General features: G+C 44.7%; 1 protein-coding gene across 1 annotated transcript; it reads left to right on the forward strand.

The window, feature by feature from the left end:
* The first annotated feature begins 7570 nt into the window (after window positions 1-7570).
* LOC133390064 (olfactory receptor 2D2-like) lies at window positions 7571-8646 on the forward strand. The gene has a single exon (XM_061637922.1). The coding sequence runs from the start codon at window positions 7571-7573 to the stop codon at window positions 8513-8515; it is 945 nt and encodes a 314-aa protein (XP_061493906.1). The 3' UTR covers window positions 8516-8646.
* The last annotated feature ends 4666 nt before the right edge of the window (window positions 8647-13312 follow it).

A 13312-nucleotide genomic window follows, 5' to 3' on the forward strand; every position in this document is an offset into this window, starting at 1 on the left:
CTGTAATTTCCCCCTTCCCCAGATCTTTACCCCAAGCTTTATGTGCCAAATTTTCTTTTCCATATTTAAACTCCTAAAGGAGGCTATAAATTATAGAGATAGTGCCTTTTTGGCCAGAAGTTCCCTGTTTAAACAGGGCTTCATAGGATGTCAAAGAACATGGCAAACCTTCTGCTTTATAAATTGTGTTTATAAAGGAGGATACTTGTATGATTCTATACCAGGTGACTCCTAACCCAGAAAGACATTTTTCTAATTGAGAAATTTGTAAAGGACATCCTCAATCAAACAGATCTCACATCATTAGCAATCCTCTCTACTCCCAACCTTCAAATTGCCTATAATTGTCAATTTATTTATTTATTTATTTGTTTGTTTGTTTCATTTCTATACCGCCCATAGCTAATAGCTCTCTGGGCGGTGTACAAAACAAGATTAAAATACAATATTAGAATAAAATCAGTAACAAATAACAACAAAATTAAACTAAAACATTAAGCATAAAACATTGAACATGAAAATGCCTGGGAGTATAGCCAGGTCTTAACTTGGCGCCTAAAAGAAAGTACCGTAGGTGCCAGGCGTATCTCCTCAGGTAAGCTGTTCCACAATTCGGGGGCCACCACAGAAAAGGCCCTAGATCCAGTAACAATCCTCCGGGCATCCTGGTGAGTTGGTACCCGGAGGAGGGCCTTAGATACTGAACAAAGTGAACGGGTAGGTTCATAGCGGGAGAGGCGTTCCACAAGGTATTGCGGTCCCACACCGTGTAAGGCTTTATAGGTCAAAACCAGCACCTTGAATCTGGCTCGGAAACAAATAGGTAGCCAGTGCAAGCGAGCCAGGACAGGTGTTATATGCGCGGACCGATTGGTCCTCGTCAACAACCTGGCTGCCGCGTTTTGCACTAGCTGAAGTTTCCGAACAGTCTTCAAGGGCAGCCCTACGTAGAGCGCATTACAGTAATCCAGTCTAGAAGTTACCAGAGCGTGAACAACTGAGGCGAGATCATCACTGTCCAGATAGGGGCATAGTTGGGCTACTAAGCGAAGATGGTAAAACACATTCCGTGCCACTGAGGCCACTTGAGCCTCGAGCGACAAGGAAGGGTCAAAAAGGACCCCCAAACTACGAACCTGTTCCTTCAAGGGGAGTGTAACCCCATCTAGAACAGGATGAACATCCACCATCTGGGCAGGGAAAGAGCTCACCAACAGTGTCTCAGTCTTGTCTGGATTGAGTTTCAGTTTATTAGCTCTCATCCAGTCCATTATCGCGGTCAGGCAATGGTTCAGCACATCAACAGCCTCACCTGAAGAAGGTGAAAAGGAGAAGTAGAGCTGCGTGTCATCAGCGTACTGATGGCAACGCACTCCAAAATTCCTGATGACCGCACCCAGAGGCTGCATGTAGATGTTAAAGAGCATGGGGGACAAAACCGACCCCTGAGGGACTCCACAATGGAGAGTCCAGGGTGTCGAGCAATGTTCCCCAAGCACTACCTTCTGGCGACGATCCGCTAAGTAGGAGCAGAGCCACTGCCAAGCAATGCCCCCAACTCCCAACTCTGCGAGCCTCCCCAGAAGGATACCATGGTCGATGGTATCAAATGCCGCTGAGAGATCAAGGAGAATCAACAGAGTCACACTCCCCCTGTCCCTCTCCCGACAAAGGTCATCATACAGGGCGACCAAGGCTGTTTCAGTGCCAAAACAGGACCTAAAACCGGATTGAAACGGATCCAGATAATCGGTTTCATCCAAAAGCGCCTGGAGGGAATGGCCAAGGAGCTAGTTTGCGGACCCATTGAGTCCAGATGTTCAAGGTAGCTCAAGAAATGGGGTGTGATTGAGCAAACAGCCAATTTAGACAGTGGTAACAAAGGGAGTGATTGTGCTGATGCGCGTTTCACTTGCAAAGCAAGTTCTATTGAAATCCAAGGTATAGTAGGTCTAAATGAATCGTTTGAGCTAGTTGTTTATCTGTGATGCTTCGTAAAATAGTTGCAGATTTGGCATGCCAAAACCTCCCTTATTACTCTGATACAGAATTGCTTTACTTAAGAGTGAACGTTTACCACAGTTACAATAAGAGTCAAGCATTTGTTGCCATTTCAGAAGGAGTGTCTCAGGGAGATAAATGGGAAGAGTTTGGAACAGAAAAAGGCATTTGGGCAGAATGGCTATGTTCACTGCAGCCACTCTGCCAAACTGAGAAAGGGACAGGTTTTTCCAAGAATAAAGCTGTTTTAATAGCTCGTATTAATGGATTGAAGGTACACTTTTTAAATTGTTTTGAGTCTTTGGTAATAGTTACCCCTGGATATTTAAAGCCACCAAACACCAGTGGGAGACCAAATAATCACTCAGGTGAGCCTGTGCTCATAAGGAGAAATTGATGCAAAAAAGTTTCGACTTTCTGTAGTTGATTTCTAACCCTGCCACTAAATTGGTTTGCAGCCGTGGGAGTGCGGCATGAGGTTCTTGTAAAAATAGGACATCATCTCTGAAGAGGTTGATAAGGTGCTCTTGGCCATTAATTACCAAACTTTTAATACTAGGGTCTGCTCTAAGCTTATTGGCCAGTACTCCCTGCTTGGTGCCTCTTGTTAAATTAATAAAAGGGGAATCAAATCCTTTGATAAATAGTGTCTCTTGCAAACCAAAATAAAACTGATGAATGACATTAAGGAAGTAAGGACCAATATTTAACTTAATTAATAAGCAGAGTAGGAAAGGCCATTCAAGACTATCAAAGGCTTTGAAAGCATCTAGGGAAAGTAGTGCAAGAGGAGCACCTGTTCATAAACTATGATGGACAATATTAAGAACCCGTCTTATAGCATCTGAAAGTTGCCACTTAGGAATAAAACCTGACTGATCAGTGCGAATGTATCTAGAGATATAGACATTTAGTCTCTGAGCCATAAGTAGCTTAGCATCTTGATTCAAGAGACATATTGGGCGACAGGACCCCAGAGAACCTGGTTCTTTATGAAGTTTAGGGATGACAATCATTCTAGTTTGTTTCCAGGTCTCTGAGATCCTATCTCCATTCATAATTCCATGCATCAGTTTTAGTCCAGACATTTGCTAAATTTGTTATAGCTGGAGGTTAGATTAGTGAGAATGGGAAGAATGATGTGACTCTGAGAATGGATTGATCATTTGCATGCTTATTGAGTTCAGTGGGATTAACTCCCCTGCAATCATGCTTAGGATAGGTGAAACTGACCACAGGGGATGGGGAGGGGAGGAGGAGGGAGGGGAGGGAGGGCAGAGGGCAGAAGGGGGTGGCAGCAGGCAGGAGGGGGAGGGGAGAAGGACAGTTTGATCATTTGCATGTTTATTGAGTTCAGTGGGATTTACTCCCATGCAATCATGCTTAGGAAATGTAAAACTGACTGGGGGAGATGGAGGGAGGGAGGGCTGAGTGGGCAAGGGAAGAGGAAGAGGGGAGGGGAGGAGGAAGGGAGAGGAGAGGGAAAGGAAGGGAAAAGCTGGTCTGATCATTTGCATGCTTATCGTATTCAATGGGATTTACTCCTATGCAATCATGGTTAGGATAGGAAAAAACTTACCATGGGGGAGGCAGGGGGAGGGGAAAGGGGGAGGAGTGTATTGGAGGGGGGCAAAGGAAGGGGGAGGGGAGGGCAGGTTTGATCATTTGCATGCTTATAGAGTCCAATGGTATTTACTTCCGTGCAATCATGCTTAAGATAGGTAAAACTGACCATGGGGAGGAGGAAGGGAAGGGGAAGGGGGAGGAGGGGGAAGGGGAAGGAGGGGATTGGAAGGGGATGGGGATGGGGAGGGAGGGGCAAAGGAAGGGGGAGGGAAGGGGCAAGAGGGAGGGGATAGGAGGGAGAAGGCAGGGTGGGTTTGATCATTTGCATTCTTTTTGAGTTCAATGGGATTTATTTCTGTGTAATAATATTTGAAAATGGAAGTGGACTGTCTTCAAGTCGACTGGACTTATGGCAACTCTTTGAATAAGGTTTTCATGGTAAACAGTATTCAGAAGTGGTTTTACCATTGCCTTCCTCTGAGGCTGAGAGGCAGTGACTGGCTCAAGGTCATCCAGCAAGCTTCATGACTGTGTGGAGATTCGAACCCTGGTCTCCCAGGTCGTAGTCCAACACTGACCAGGTGGAGGGACTAGGAGGGGAGAAGATTGGGTGGGTGGACACTGGGCAGAGGGGAAGCTCCTTTCTTTTCCAAAAGGAAAACATTGTGAACAGCATCATTGCTTTTCAGGGTTTCCCCCAACTTTTTATTCTACAGCAGGCACATGCAGCCTCCCACCCAAATTTAAACCAAAGCTGTCCCTGGCCACATCCACACCAGGGCTTGATTTCACTTTGGACAGCCATGGCTTCCCACCAGATTTTTTGACTGCTATTTTGAAAGCTTCACTCTCAAGTGGCTGAAGTAAAAAGTATAGAACTTTAATGAGCTGGTTTATGGGCGAGGGAGAGTCCAAAGGGACTGCAGCAGCTCCAGTGGAGTAGACTTACAGTCTTTATCACCTTACGGAATCCTCAAACCTTCAACAAACCCCAAGGAGAAACAATTCACCAAGTTGTTTATCTTCTAACGCTGAGAACAGTTAGGTAGAAGCCAGGCTGTATTTAACCCTCACTTTAAAAGCCTCTGTCCAAGTGGATTGGGAACCTTAATGTTATGACACAGAGGACATGCACTGCGTGGATATAGTTCCTGGCATCTCCTCTTAGAGGATCTCTGGATGAGGTTCTACAAGGAAGGACATCTACTTTTTGCTCTGGAGAGGTGCTGCTCAGCAAGATAAACAGTGTGAGACTAGACGGACCACTCTGACTGAGTCAGTACTAAGTAGTTTCTTCCCTAGAGGAGAGGCATCTCCTTTGGATAGGTGGGCATCATGATTTCCTTCCAGTCAAATGGACAACACTAGCCAGTATAGCATTGTACTCTCAAGTAATAACAGATTCAATCCATACTTGTGTGCATTTCTGTGTGTATTCATGTATGTGCTCAAAGTCCATAATTAATTCCAGAGGACTTTGTTGTTTAAGGCTGTGTAGAAATGCACATAAATTCAGCTGTAACCTTGCTGTGAAAGTGCATTGACCAGAGCTGCAAACAGCATACCTATCATCTTCTCCCTGGGACTGGTAGGGCTCCCCCCACTTCAGGAGAGGTCGGATTTGGCTGATTTGCAGCCCCTCCTGTCAGTTGTCAAGCAATTTCCCACCCTCTTCCCAGCGCATGGATGCACACGCTGCTGATCGGGTTGGCCAGGAAGCCATCTCAGCCAACCCACGTTGCTCCACTTCCCCAAGCTAATTGAAAAGTGCAAATTAAGGGGTGGGGTATTTCTTTTAAACGAAAGTGCCAAACGATCATTTAATTGGATAGCCGCAGTAGGAACTTTGTGAGGGGAACAAAGAGGAAAGAACACTTGACGCACATTTTGGAAGAAAAGCAATGTGCTGCCATTCCACAATCTATGTGTCAGAGTAGGAGGGAAGGCAGGGAGAAGCAGATCTCACCCCAAAGCAAAACCCTTACAGTGGCTTTTCTTTCTTCGTATGTTTGCAGGCAGCCTTAGCGAGGGAAACCTAAATAGCCCTTTTGTAAGAGAAGGTGTAGGTTTCCCTACCCTGTCACTGATATTCAAGCAAATTTCCTCATCATTTTTTTGCAACAGTCAACTGAAAACCTTTGTACTCCTTAACAAAAACTTGTTGCACGAGAAACATCAATACTTGGGGAAGCCCTCGGAGGTGTGCAAAGGTAAGATTAAACTGGAAATCAGTTTGTGGAAGAAGGAACTCGTCTTGTGGCCATGTAGTCAAGTCCTAACATTTGTGGACACTGCCCATCGTGATTAGTTATTGATTTCAGCTTGTGTGCTGCTGTATGCAGAGGATTAGATTTAATTTTGGGTCTGCCCTTTAAAAGATCTCCTTTTTCCTTCTGTTCTTTTTAGATTTTGTAAGGTTTTAATCTGAAGCTCATTTATCTGGCAGGGTTAGGGTCTCACTATACTCAAAGGAGAGATTACTTCTGTACAACATCAGGCTGGGCGCCAGCGGTCATCCAGGTTAGGCACTGGCCGAGGGCCTCAGGGGTTCACAAGGGCCTGTCTTGTAGACCTCTAGTCCTAGCCGGCTGTGGAATTGCATTCGTTTGTGATTAAGCCTGCTGGGCTGCCATTGTGGATGGGAGCTGAATTTGTCTTCCACTCCATAGTGACAGTGCACCACCCAGCACTGAAACACCTCTGGGGTCCTGACGGGGAAGGAGGTGAGTGGATTAGCAGGAGGCTGGTGAATGGCGGCTTTTCTGCTGTTGCAGTATTAGCTGAGCAAATGCAGCATGTGCAGTGGTAGAAAGCAGGAGTCCCGCCCTGGTTGGGAGAGTATGTTCGGGAGGCCCATCAGCGGCACCATGCTGAGCCCTCCTCCCGAAGTCCGGCACCAGCCCTGATAGGATGACACTGTCAAGGAGGGGGAAATGTGCACAAAAGTGGCATTGCTTTTGCCCAACCGCCAATCACAGTAATTTCTCATCTCCGTTAGATACTTTTGACCACAAGCTCAGAAGAAAGACAACATAGGGAAGCTATAAAGAGGTAATGCTTACCCACGGCTTCTTTTACTTAACCTTGCTCAAATATTATGTCTGAATACCTACTACATAGTTCAGGACTGAGGGCAAGCCAGGATGTCAAACCATGCTTTGAAGTAGGTTTGCAACATAACCAGGGTAACGTGTCACATGTAAACTGAGTAAACCGGTGTAAATTACACTGGCTTCCTGTAGTTAGGATTGCTTCCTTGTTTGGCTTTGTCTGTCATTGGCTTTGGCTCTGCCTACGCTTGGTCTCTCTGTCTTCTGCCTCAGCAGTCCAAATGGGCACCAGCCACTACTGGGAATAAAGAACTCTTCCCCCCCCCATACACTTCCACATAATTCAAATAGACCCTACAAAGCAAATAACAAAACTCCCATAGATAGATAGACAGATAGATAGCTGTATTCAACTAACACGTACTCAGAGTAGATCTGTTGAAATTAATGGATCTAAGTTAGTAACGGTCATTCATTTCAGTAGGTCTACTCTGAATAAATTCAAAATCCATAACTCACAAAAATAAGAATTAAGTGAGTGGTGTTCATCTATTTCTAATCGTTATTTATTAGCTCATTTCTGTAGGGCTCTTAACAACAAAAAAAATATTCCAGAGCTGTTCACTTAACAATATACCACAAACTACAGAATACACACAACTAAAACCGACATACCCAAGTAATTAAAGCCAACAGTGTCAAGGGGGAAAAAGCACACACCTTCTAATAAACCTTCTTAATAAACAATAAGCACATTGTTCGCACCCTCATAATGACCCAAAGAAAAGTGAAAAGGAATACTGAGACATAGATTTGTTTCGCACCATGTTGAGGTTCATGGCTGGTTCGGTTTTTCTCCAGTCTTGCAGGTCCCAACACAAGGCTATGTTTTGATGTTCCCAGAGAATGCCGCTGGTCTCTCACTGCCCTTTCTTTGCAGGGAAGAGGCTAGGATGGGAGAAGAGAACTTCACCACTGTCAAAGATTTCTTCTTGGTGGGATTCTCCGATGACCGAAGGACACAGATCCTACTCTTTGTGGTCATCCTCATAATTTACTCCCTCACCATTATGGGGAACCTGGTGGTCATCATGCTGGTATGGGCTGAACCCTCCCTTCACACACCCATGTACTTCTTCTTGGCTAACCTATCAGGCCTGGAGATCTGCTATGTCACCAGCACCTTGCCCCAGATGATGGCAAACCTCCTATCTGGCAACAGATTCATCTCCTTCTGCCGTTGCATGGTACACATGTACATCTCATCTTCCCTGGGTGGTATTGAATGCCTCCTTCTAGCTGTCATGGCCTATGACCGCTACTTGGCTATCTGCCATCCCCTATTATATACCAGTATCATGGGCTGGTGGTGCCAAGTACTGCTTTCCTCATCCTGTTGGACAAGTGGCTTGTTCCTTGGTTCAATAAACACAGGCAGTACCGTTCGCCTCCCCTTCTGCGGACCCAACCGCATCAACCACTTCTTCTGTGAGCTACCAATAGTGTTGAAACTTTCATGCACTGACACTCAGAGCACAGAATCTTCCATTTATTTGGCAGCAGTACTGTTGCTCTTAATTCACCTTTTGATTATCCTGACGTCCTATGGGATGATTCTCTCTTCGGTATTGCAAATGTGGTCAACCGCTGGGCGTCACAAGGCCTTCTCCACATGTAGCTCCCATCTGCTTGTGGTTACCTTGTTCTATGGCACTGTTATCTCTATGTACATGATTCCCCAGTCATGCTCAACTCCTGATCATGACAAGAAAATTGCTGTCGTGTACATTATGGTCACCCCCTTGGTTAATCCTGTCATATATACTCTGAGAAACAAGGATATCCATGAGGCTCTGGGCAAGGTGCTGCAACGGCTAGGCTTTAAGCAAAAGTGTTGAGTGATCAATATGGCAGAGTCATGTGAGAGTTGGGCTCCACATGGCTCCTGGACCATGAAGTTGACTTCAAAAGAGGAAACTTCACAAAAATGAGGGGATTGGTAAAAAGAAAGCTGAAAAACAAAGTCCAGAGGGTCACATCACTCGAAAATGCTTGGAAGTTGTTTAAAAACACTATATTAGAAGCTCAACTGGAGTGCATACCGCAGATCAGAAAAGGTACCACCAGGGCCAAGAAGATGCCAGCATGGTTAACGAGCAAAGTCAAGGAAGCTCTTAGAGGCAAAAAGTCTTCCTTCAGAAAATGGAAGTCTTGTCCGAATGAAGAAAATAAAAAAGAACACAAACTCTGGCAAAAGAAATGCAAGAAGACAATAAGGGATGCTAAAAAAGAATTTGAGGAGCACATTGCTAAGAACATAAAAACCAACAACAAAAAATTCTATAAATACATTCAAAGCAGGAGACCATCTAGGGAGACGATTGGATCCTTGGATGATAAGGGAGTCAAAGGTGTACTAAAGAACGATAAGGAGATTGCAGAGAAGCTAAATGAATTCTTTGCATCTGTCTTCACAGTGGAAGATATAGGGCAGATCCCTGAACCTGAACTAACATTTGCAGGAAGGGATTCTGAGGAACTGAGACAAATAGTGGTAACGAGAGAGGAAGTTCTAAGCTTAATGGACAATATAAAAACTGACAAATAACCAGGCCCGGATGGCATCCACCCGAGAGTTCTCAAAGAACTCAAATGTGAAATTGCTGATCTGCTAACTAAAATATGTAACTTGTCCCTTGGGTCCTCCTCCGTGCCTGAGGACTGGAAAGTGGCAAATGTAATGCCAATCTTCAAAAAGGGATCCAGAGGGGATCCCGGAAATTACAGGCCAGTTAGCTTAACTTCTGTCCCTGGAAAACTGGTAGAAAGTATTATTAAAGCTAGATTAACTAAGCACATAGAAGAACAAGCCTTGCTGAAGCAGAGCCAGCATGGCTTCTGCAAGGGAAAGTCCTGTTTCAGTAACCTTTGAGAGTGTCAACAAGCATATAGATAGAGGTGATCCAGTGGACATAGTGTACTTAGACTTTCAAAAAGCGTTTGACAAGGTACCTCACCAAAGGCTTCTGAGGAAGCTTAGCAGTCATGGAATAAGAGGAGAGGTCCTCTTGTGGATAAGGAATTGGTTAAGAAGCAGAAAACAGAGAGTAGGAATAAACGGACAGTTCTCCCAATGGAGGGCTGTAGAAAGTGGAGTCCCTCAAGGATCGGTATTGGGACCTGTACTTTTCAACTTGTTCATTAATGACCTAGAATTAGGAGTGAGCAGTGAAGTGGCCAAGTTTGCTGATGACACTAAATTGTTCAGGGTTGTTAAAACAAAAAGGGATTGCGAAGAGCTCCAAAAAGACCTCTCCAAACTGAGTGAATGGGCGGGAAAATGGCAAATGCAATTCAATATAAACAAGTGTAAATTTATGCATATTGGAGCAAAAAATCTTAATTTCACATATACGCTCATGGGGTCTGAACTGGCGGTGACCGACCAGGAGAGAGACCTCGGGGTTGTAGTGCACAGCACGATGAAAATGTCGACCCAGTGTGCGGCAGCTGTGAAAAAGGCAAATTCCATGCTAGCGATAATTAGGAAAGGTATTGAAAATAAAACAGCCGATATCATAATGCCGTTGTATAAATCTATGGTGCGGCCGCATTTGGAATACTGTGTACAGTTCTGGTCGCCTCATCTCAAAAAGGATATTATGGAGTTGGAAAAGGTTCAGAAGAGGGCAACCAGAATGATCAAGGGGATGGAGCGACTCCCTTATGAGGAAAGGTTGCAGCATTTGGGGCTTTTTAGTTTAGAGAAAAGGCGGGTCAGAGGAGACATGATAGAAGTGTATAAAATTATGCATGGCATTGAGAAAGTGGATAGAGAAAAGTTCTTCTCCCTCTCTCATAATGCTAGAACTCGTGGACATTCAAAGAAGCTGAATGTTGGAAGATTCAGGACAGACAAAAGGAAGTACTTCTTTACTCAGCGCATAGTTAAACTATGGAATTTGCTCCCACAAGATGCAGTAATGGCCACCAGCTTGGATGGCTTTAAAAGAAGATTAGACAAATTCATGGAGGACAGGGCTATCAATGGCTACTAGCCATGATGGCTGTGCTGTGCCACCCTAGTCAGAGGCAGCATGCTTCTGAAAACCAGTTGCCGGAAGCCTCAGGAGGGGAGAGTGTTCTTGCACTCGGGTCCTGCTTGCGGGCTTCCCCCAGGCACCTGGTTGGCCACTGTGAGAACAGGATGCTGGACTAGATGGGCCACTGGCCTGATCCAGCAGGCTCTTCTTATGTTCTTATGTTTAAGTTCACTCCATGCCATTGGTACATGGCCAGAAGAAAATTTGTTACCTCTCAAGAGCTGGGAGAAATTCAGAGGCTGTATTAGCTATTGCCTACCTTTTTTGGCCCTTAGTGAGCATATCTGGAAATGAAGAACATAAGAAGGGCCTGCTGGATCATGCCAGTGACCCATCTAGTCCTGCATCCAGTTCTCACAATGGCCAACCAGATTCACATAAGAAGTCCATGTAATGAGGAATAAAATATTGGGGATCTTTAATCTTTGATTCACCTCAGTGAACCAGAGTTTGGAAAAACCTGCAACAACAAAGATTCCTGGGAAAGTGCCTCTCCGTGACTTCTGAGTACATATCTTGAAAGCTTGAGGGTATGGATTTCCTGACTCCTATGAAAATTTAGGGAATGTTGCCCAGTAAGAATCAGACACTTCTTTCAAACAAAGAAACAGCTTGCATAATTTTTATGATAATCTTAACCTTTAGGAGGAGACAGGATTATGATTATTTGAAACATCAGGAATTTACAGTTGGGAGATTGAGCTGGGAGACCAGGGTTCAAATCCCCACACAGCCATGAAGCTCACTGGGTGACCTTGTGCCAGTCACTGCCTCTCAGCCTCAGAGGAAGGCCATGGTAAACCCCTTCTGAATACCGCTCACCATAAAAATCCTATTCATAGGGTCGCCATATGTCAGGATCGACTTGAAGGCAGTCCATTTCATTTTTATTAAGGAATGGTTTCTGGAAAAAATCAGATTCCTTGACTGGTGATCCTAAATTCTTTCATTGTCCTTATCTGTCACATCCACATCTTCCTGGTCAGGTTTACATTGGGGTCAATTTAGTTAGAAAAAGTATAAAGCATGAGTGGTTTGAAGGGGTTGGGAGTTCCCCTTCTGGAGGGCTCCAACAGCTGCTCCCCAGCATGATCATGAGAAACCAGAGCTTCAGAGCTAAGGATTTGGGTGAGAACTATCAAATCTGGTTGGTTACACGAGGGCAGGGCCTTGGCTCATTGGGCTAGATATAAAAGTCTCCCTCTTATCCTTAGTCTCACAGCAACTCTCCAGGAAAGGTGCAGTATACACAACTTCTGGGTTTCTTTCTTTCTTTCCTTTTTCTTCTGTGTGAGTGAATTGGATTTGGAAGTGTGTGCAGGATTTAGTTTCTTTGCTTTAGTCTATTTAGCACTACAAAAAGGCATGAATGAGTAATAGTTAGATGCTGTTCAAATATTAACTGTAATTGTACACTGCAATATGTTCCCTTGTTTCTTCCCTTAATAAAACCACTCTTTATTTTACTTTCTCTGTGTGTGTCATTGAGCTAAGGGTAAATACATACATGCTTAAGGAATGATGTGCAGATGAACTCCAGCAAAAGGTTTCGCTATCTTCGCAATAGGGGAACTTGCATTTCTAGTGAGTGTTTGCTCGTGAGGAAGTCCAAGGTCCATTCATAACATCTACAACGACGGCCTGAGCACAGCAGCACTGTCCCCATTTGTGATTCCCTGCAACTGGCATTCAGAGGCATACTATCTCCTACAGTGGAGTGAGAACATAGCCATGATGGCTAGTAGCCATTGATAGCCTTATCCTCCATAAATTTGTCTAATCCTCTTTTAAAGCCAGTGAGGTGTAGTGGTTAGGATGTGGGACTAAGACCTTGGAGACAAGGGTTCAAATCCGCACTCAGCCATGAAAGCTCAGTGGGTAAGCTTGGGCCAGTCACTGCCTCTCAGCCTAACCTACCTCACAGGGTTGTTGTGGGGATTAAATGAGGAGGGGGAGGACCATGTATGCTATTTTGAGCTCCTTGGAAAAATAGGTAGAATATGAATGTGGTTGATCAACTGATCAATAGATAGATAGAATAAAACCATCCAGGTTGATGGCCATCCCTACTTCTTGTGGGAGTGAATTCCATCGTTTATATTTGGCAGCCCTGCCTCCGATTGCTTCTCTCCTCCCTCCTGCTCATTCTCTCCACCTCCCTGGACAGATAGAAAGAAAAAGCACACATGCACACACTCTTTGCTTTCCCATGGGGTCTGGGTAAAAGTCATATCCAATAGAATGTAGATGATTTTGCAGAGGTTTTCCCCAAACCAACATCAGATTAAAGCTTATTTTCGTAGACTGCACAGCAAAAACAACACAGATCCAGTGCTTACCAGCATCATAAAAAGCAAAGAGAGATGACAGATGAAATCTGGTGTTGCGCGCCTCCCCCAATCTCCGAGCGGTGAGATTTCGGGGGTCTCTGTGCTTCTCCAGGGTTTGGTTTCCTTTGGGGAAAAAGGTCAGCTGAGACTGCGGTGTCTTTATGAAATATGGTTTATTTATTTACACACATTCCAACCTGAGCTCAAGGTTGGAAGGGGCTCAATGCATCAGCAGTCCAATATCCAGTCTTTCCATCTGGTT

Source organism: Rhineura floridana, chromosome 8 (genome assembly GCF_030035675.1).
Source record: "Rhineura floridana isolate rRhiFlo1 chromosome 8, rRhiFlo1.hap2, whole genome shotgun sequence".
Taxonomy (NCBI): domain Eukaryota; kingdom Metazoa; phylum Chordata; class Lepidosauria; order Squamata; family Rhineuridae; genus Rhineura; species Rhineura floridana.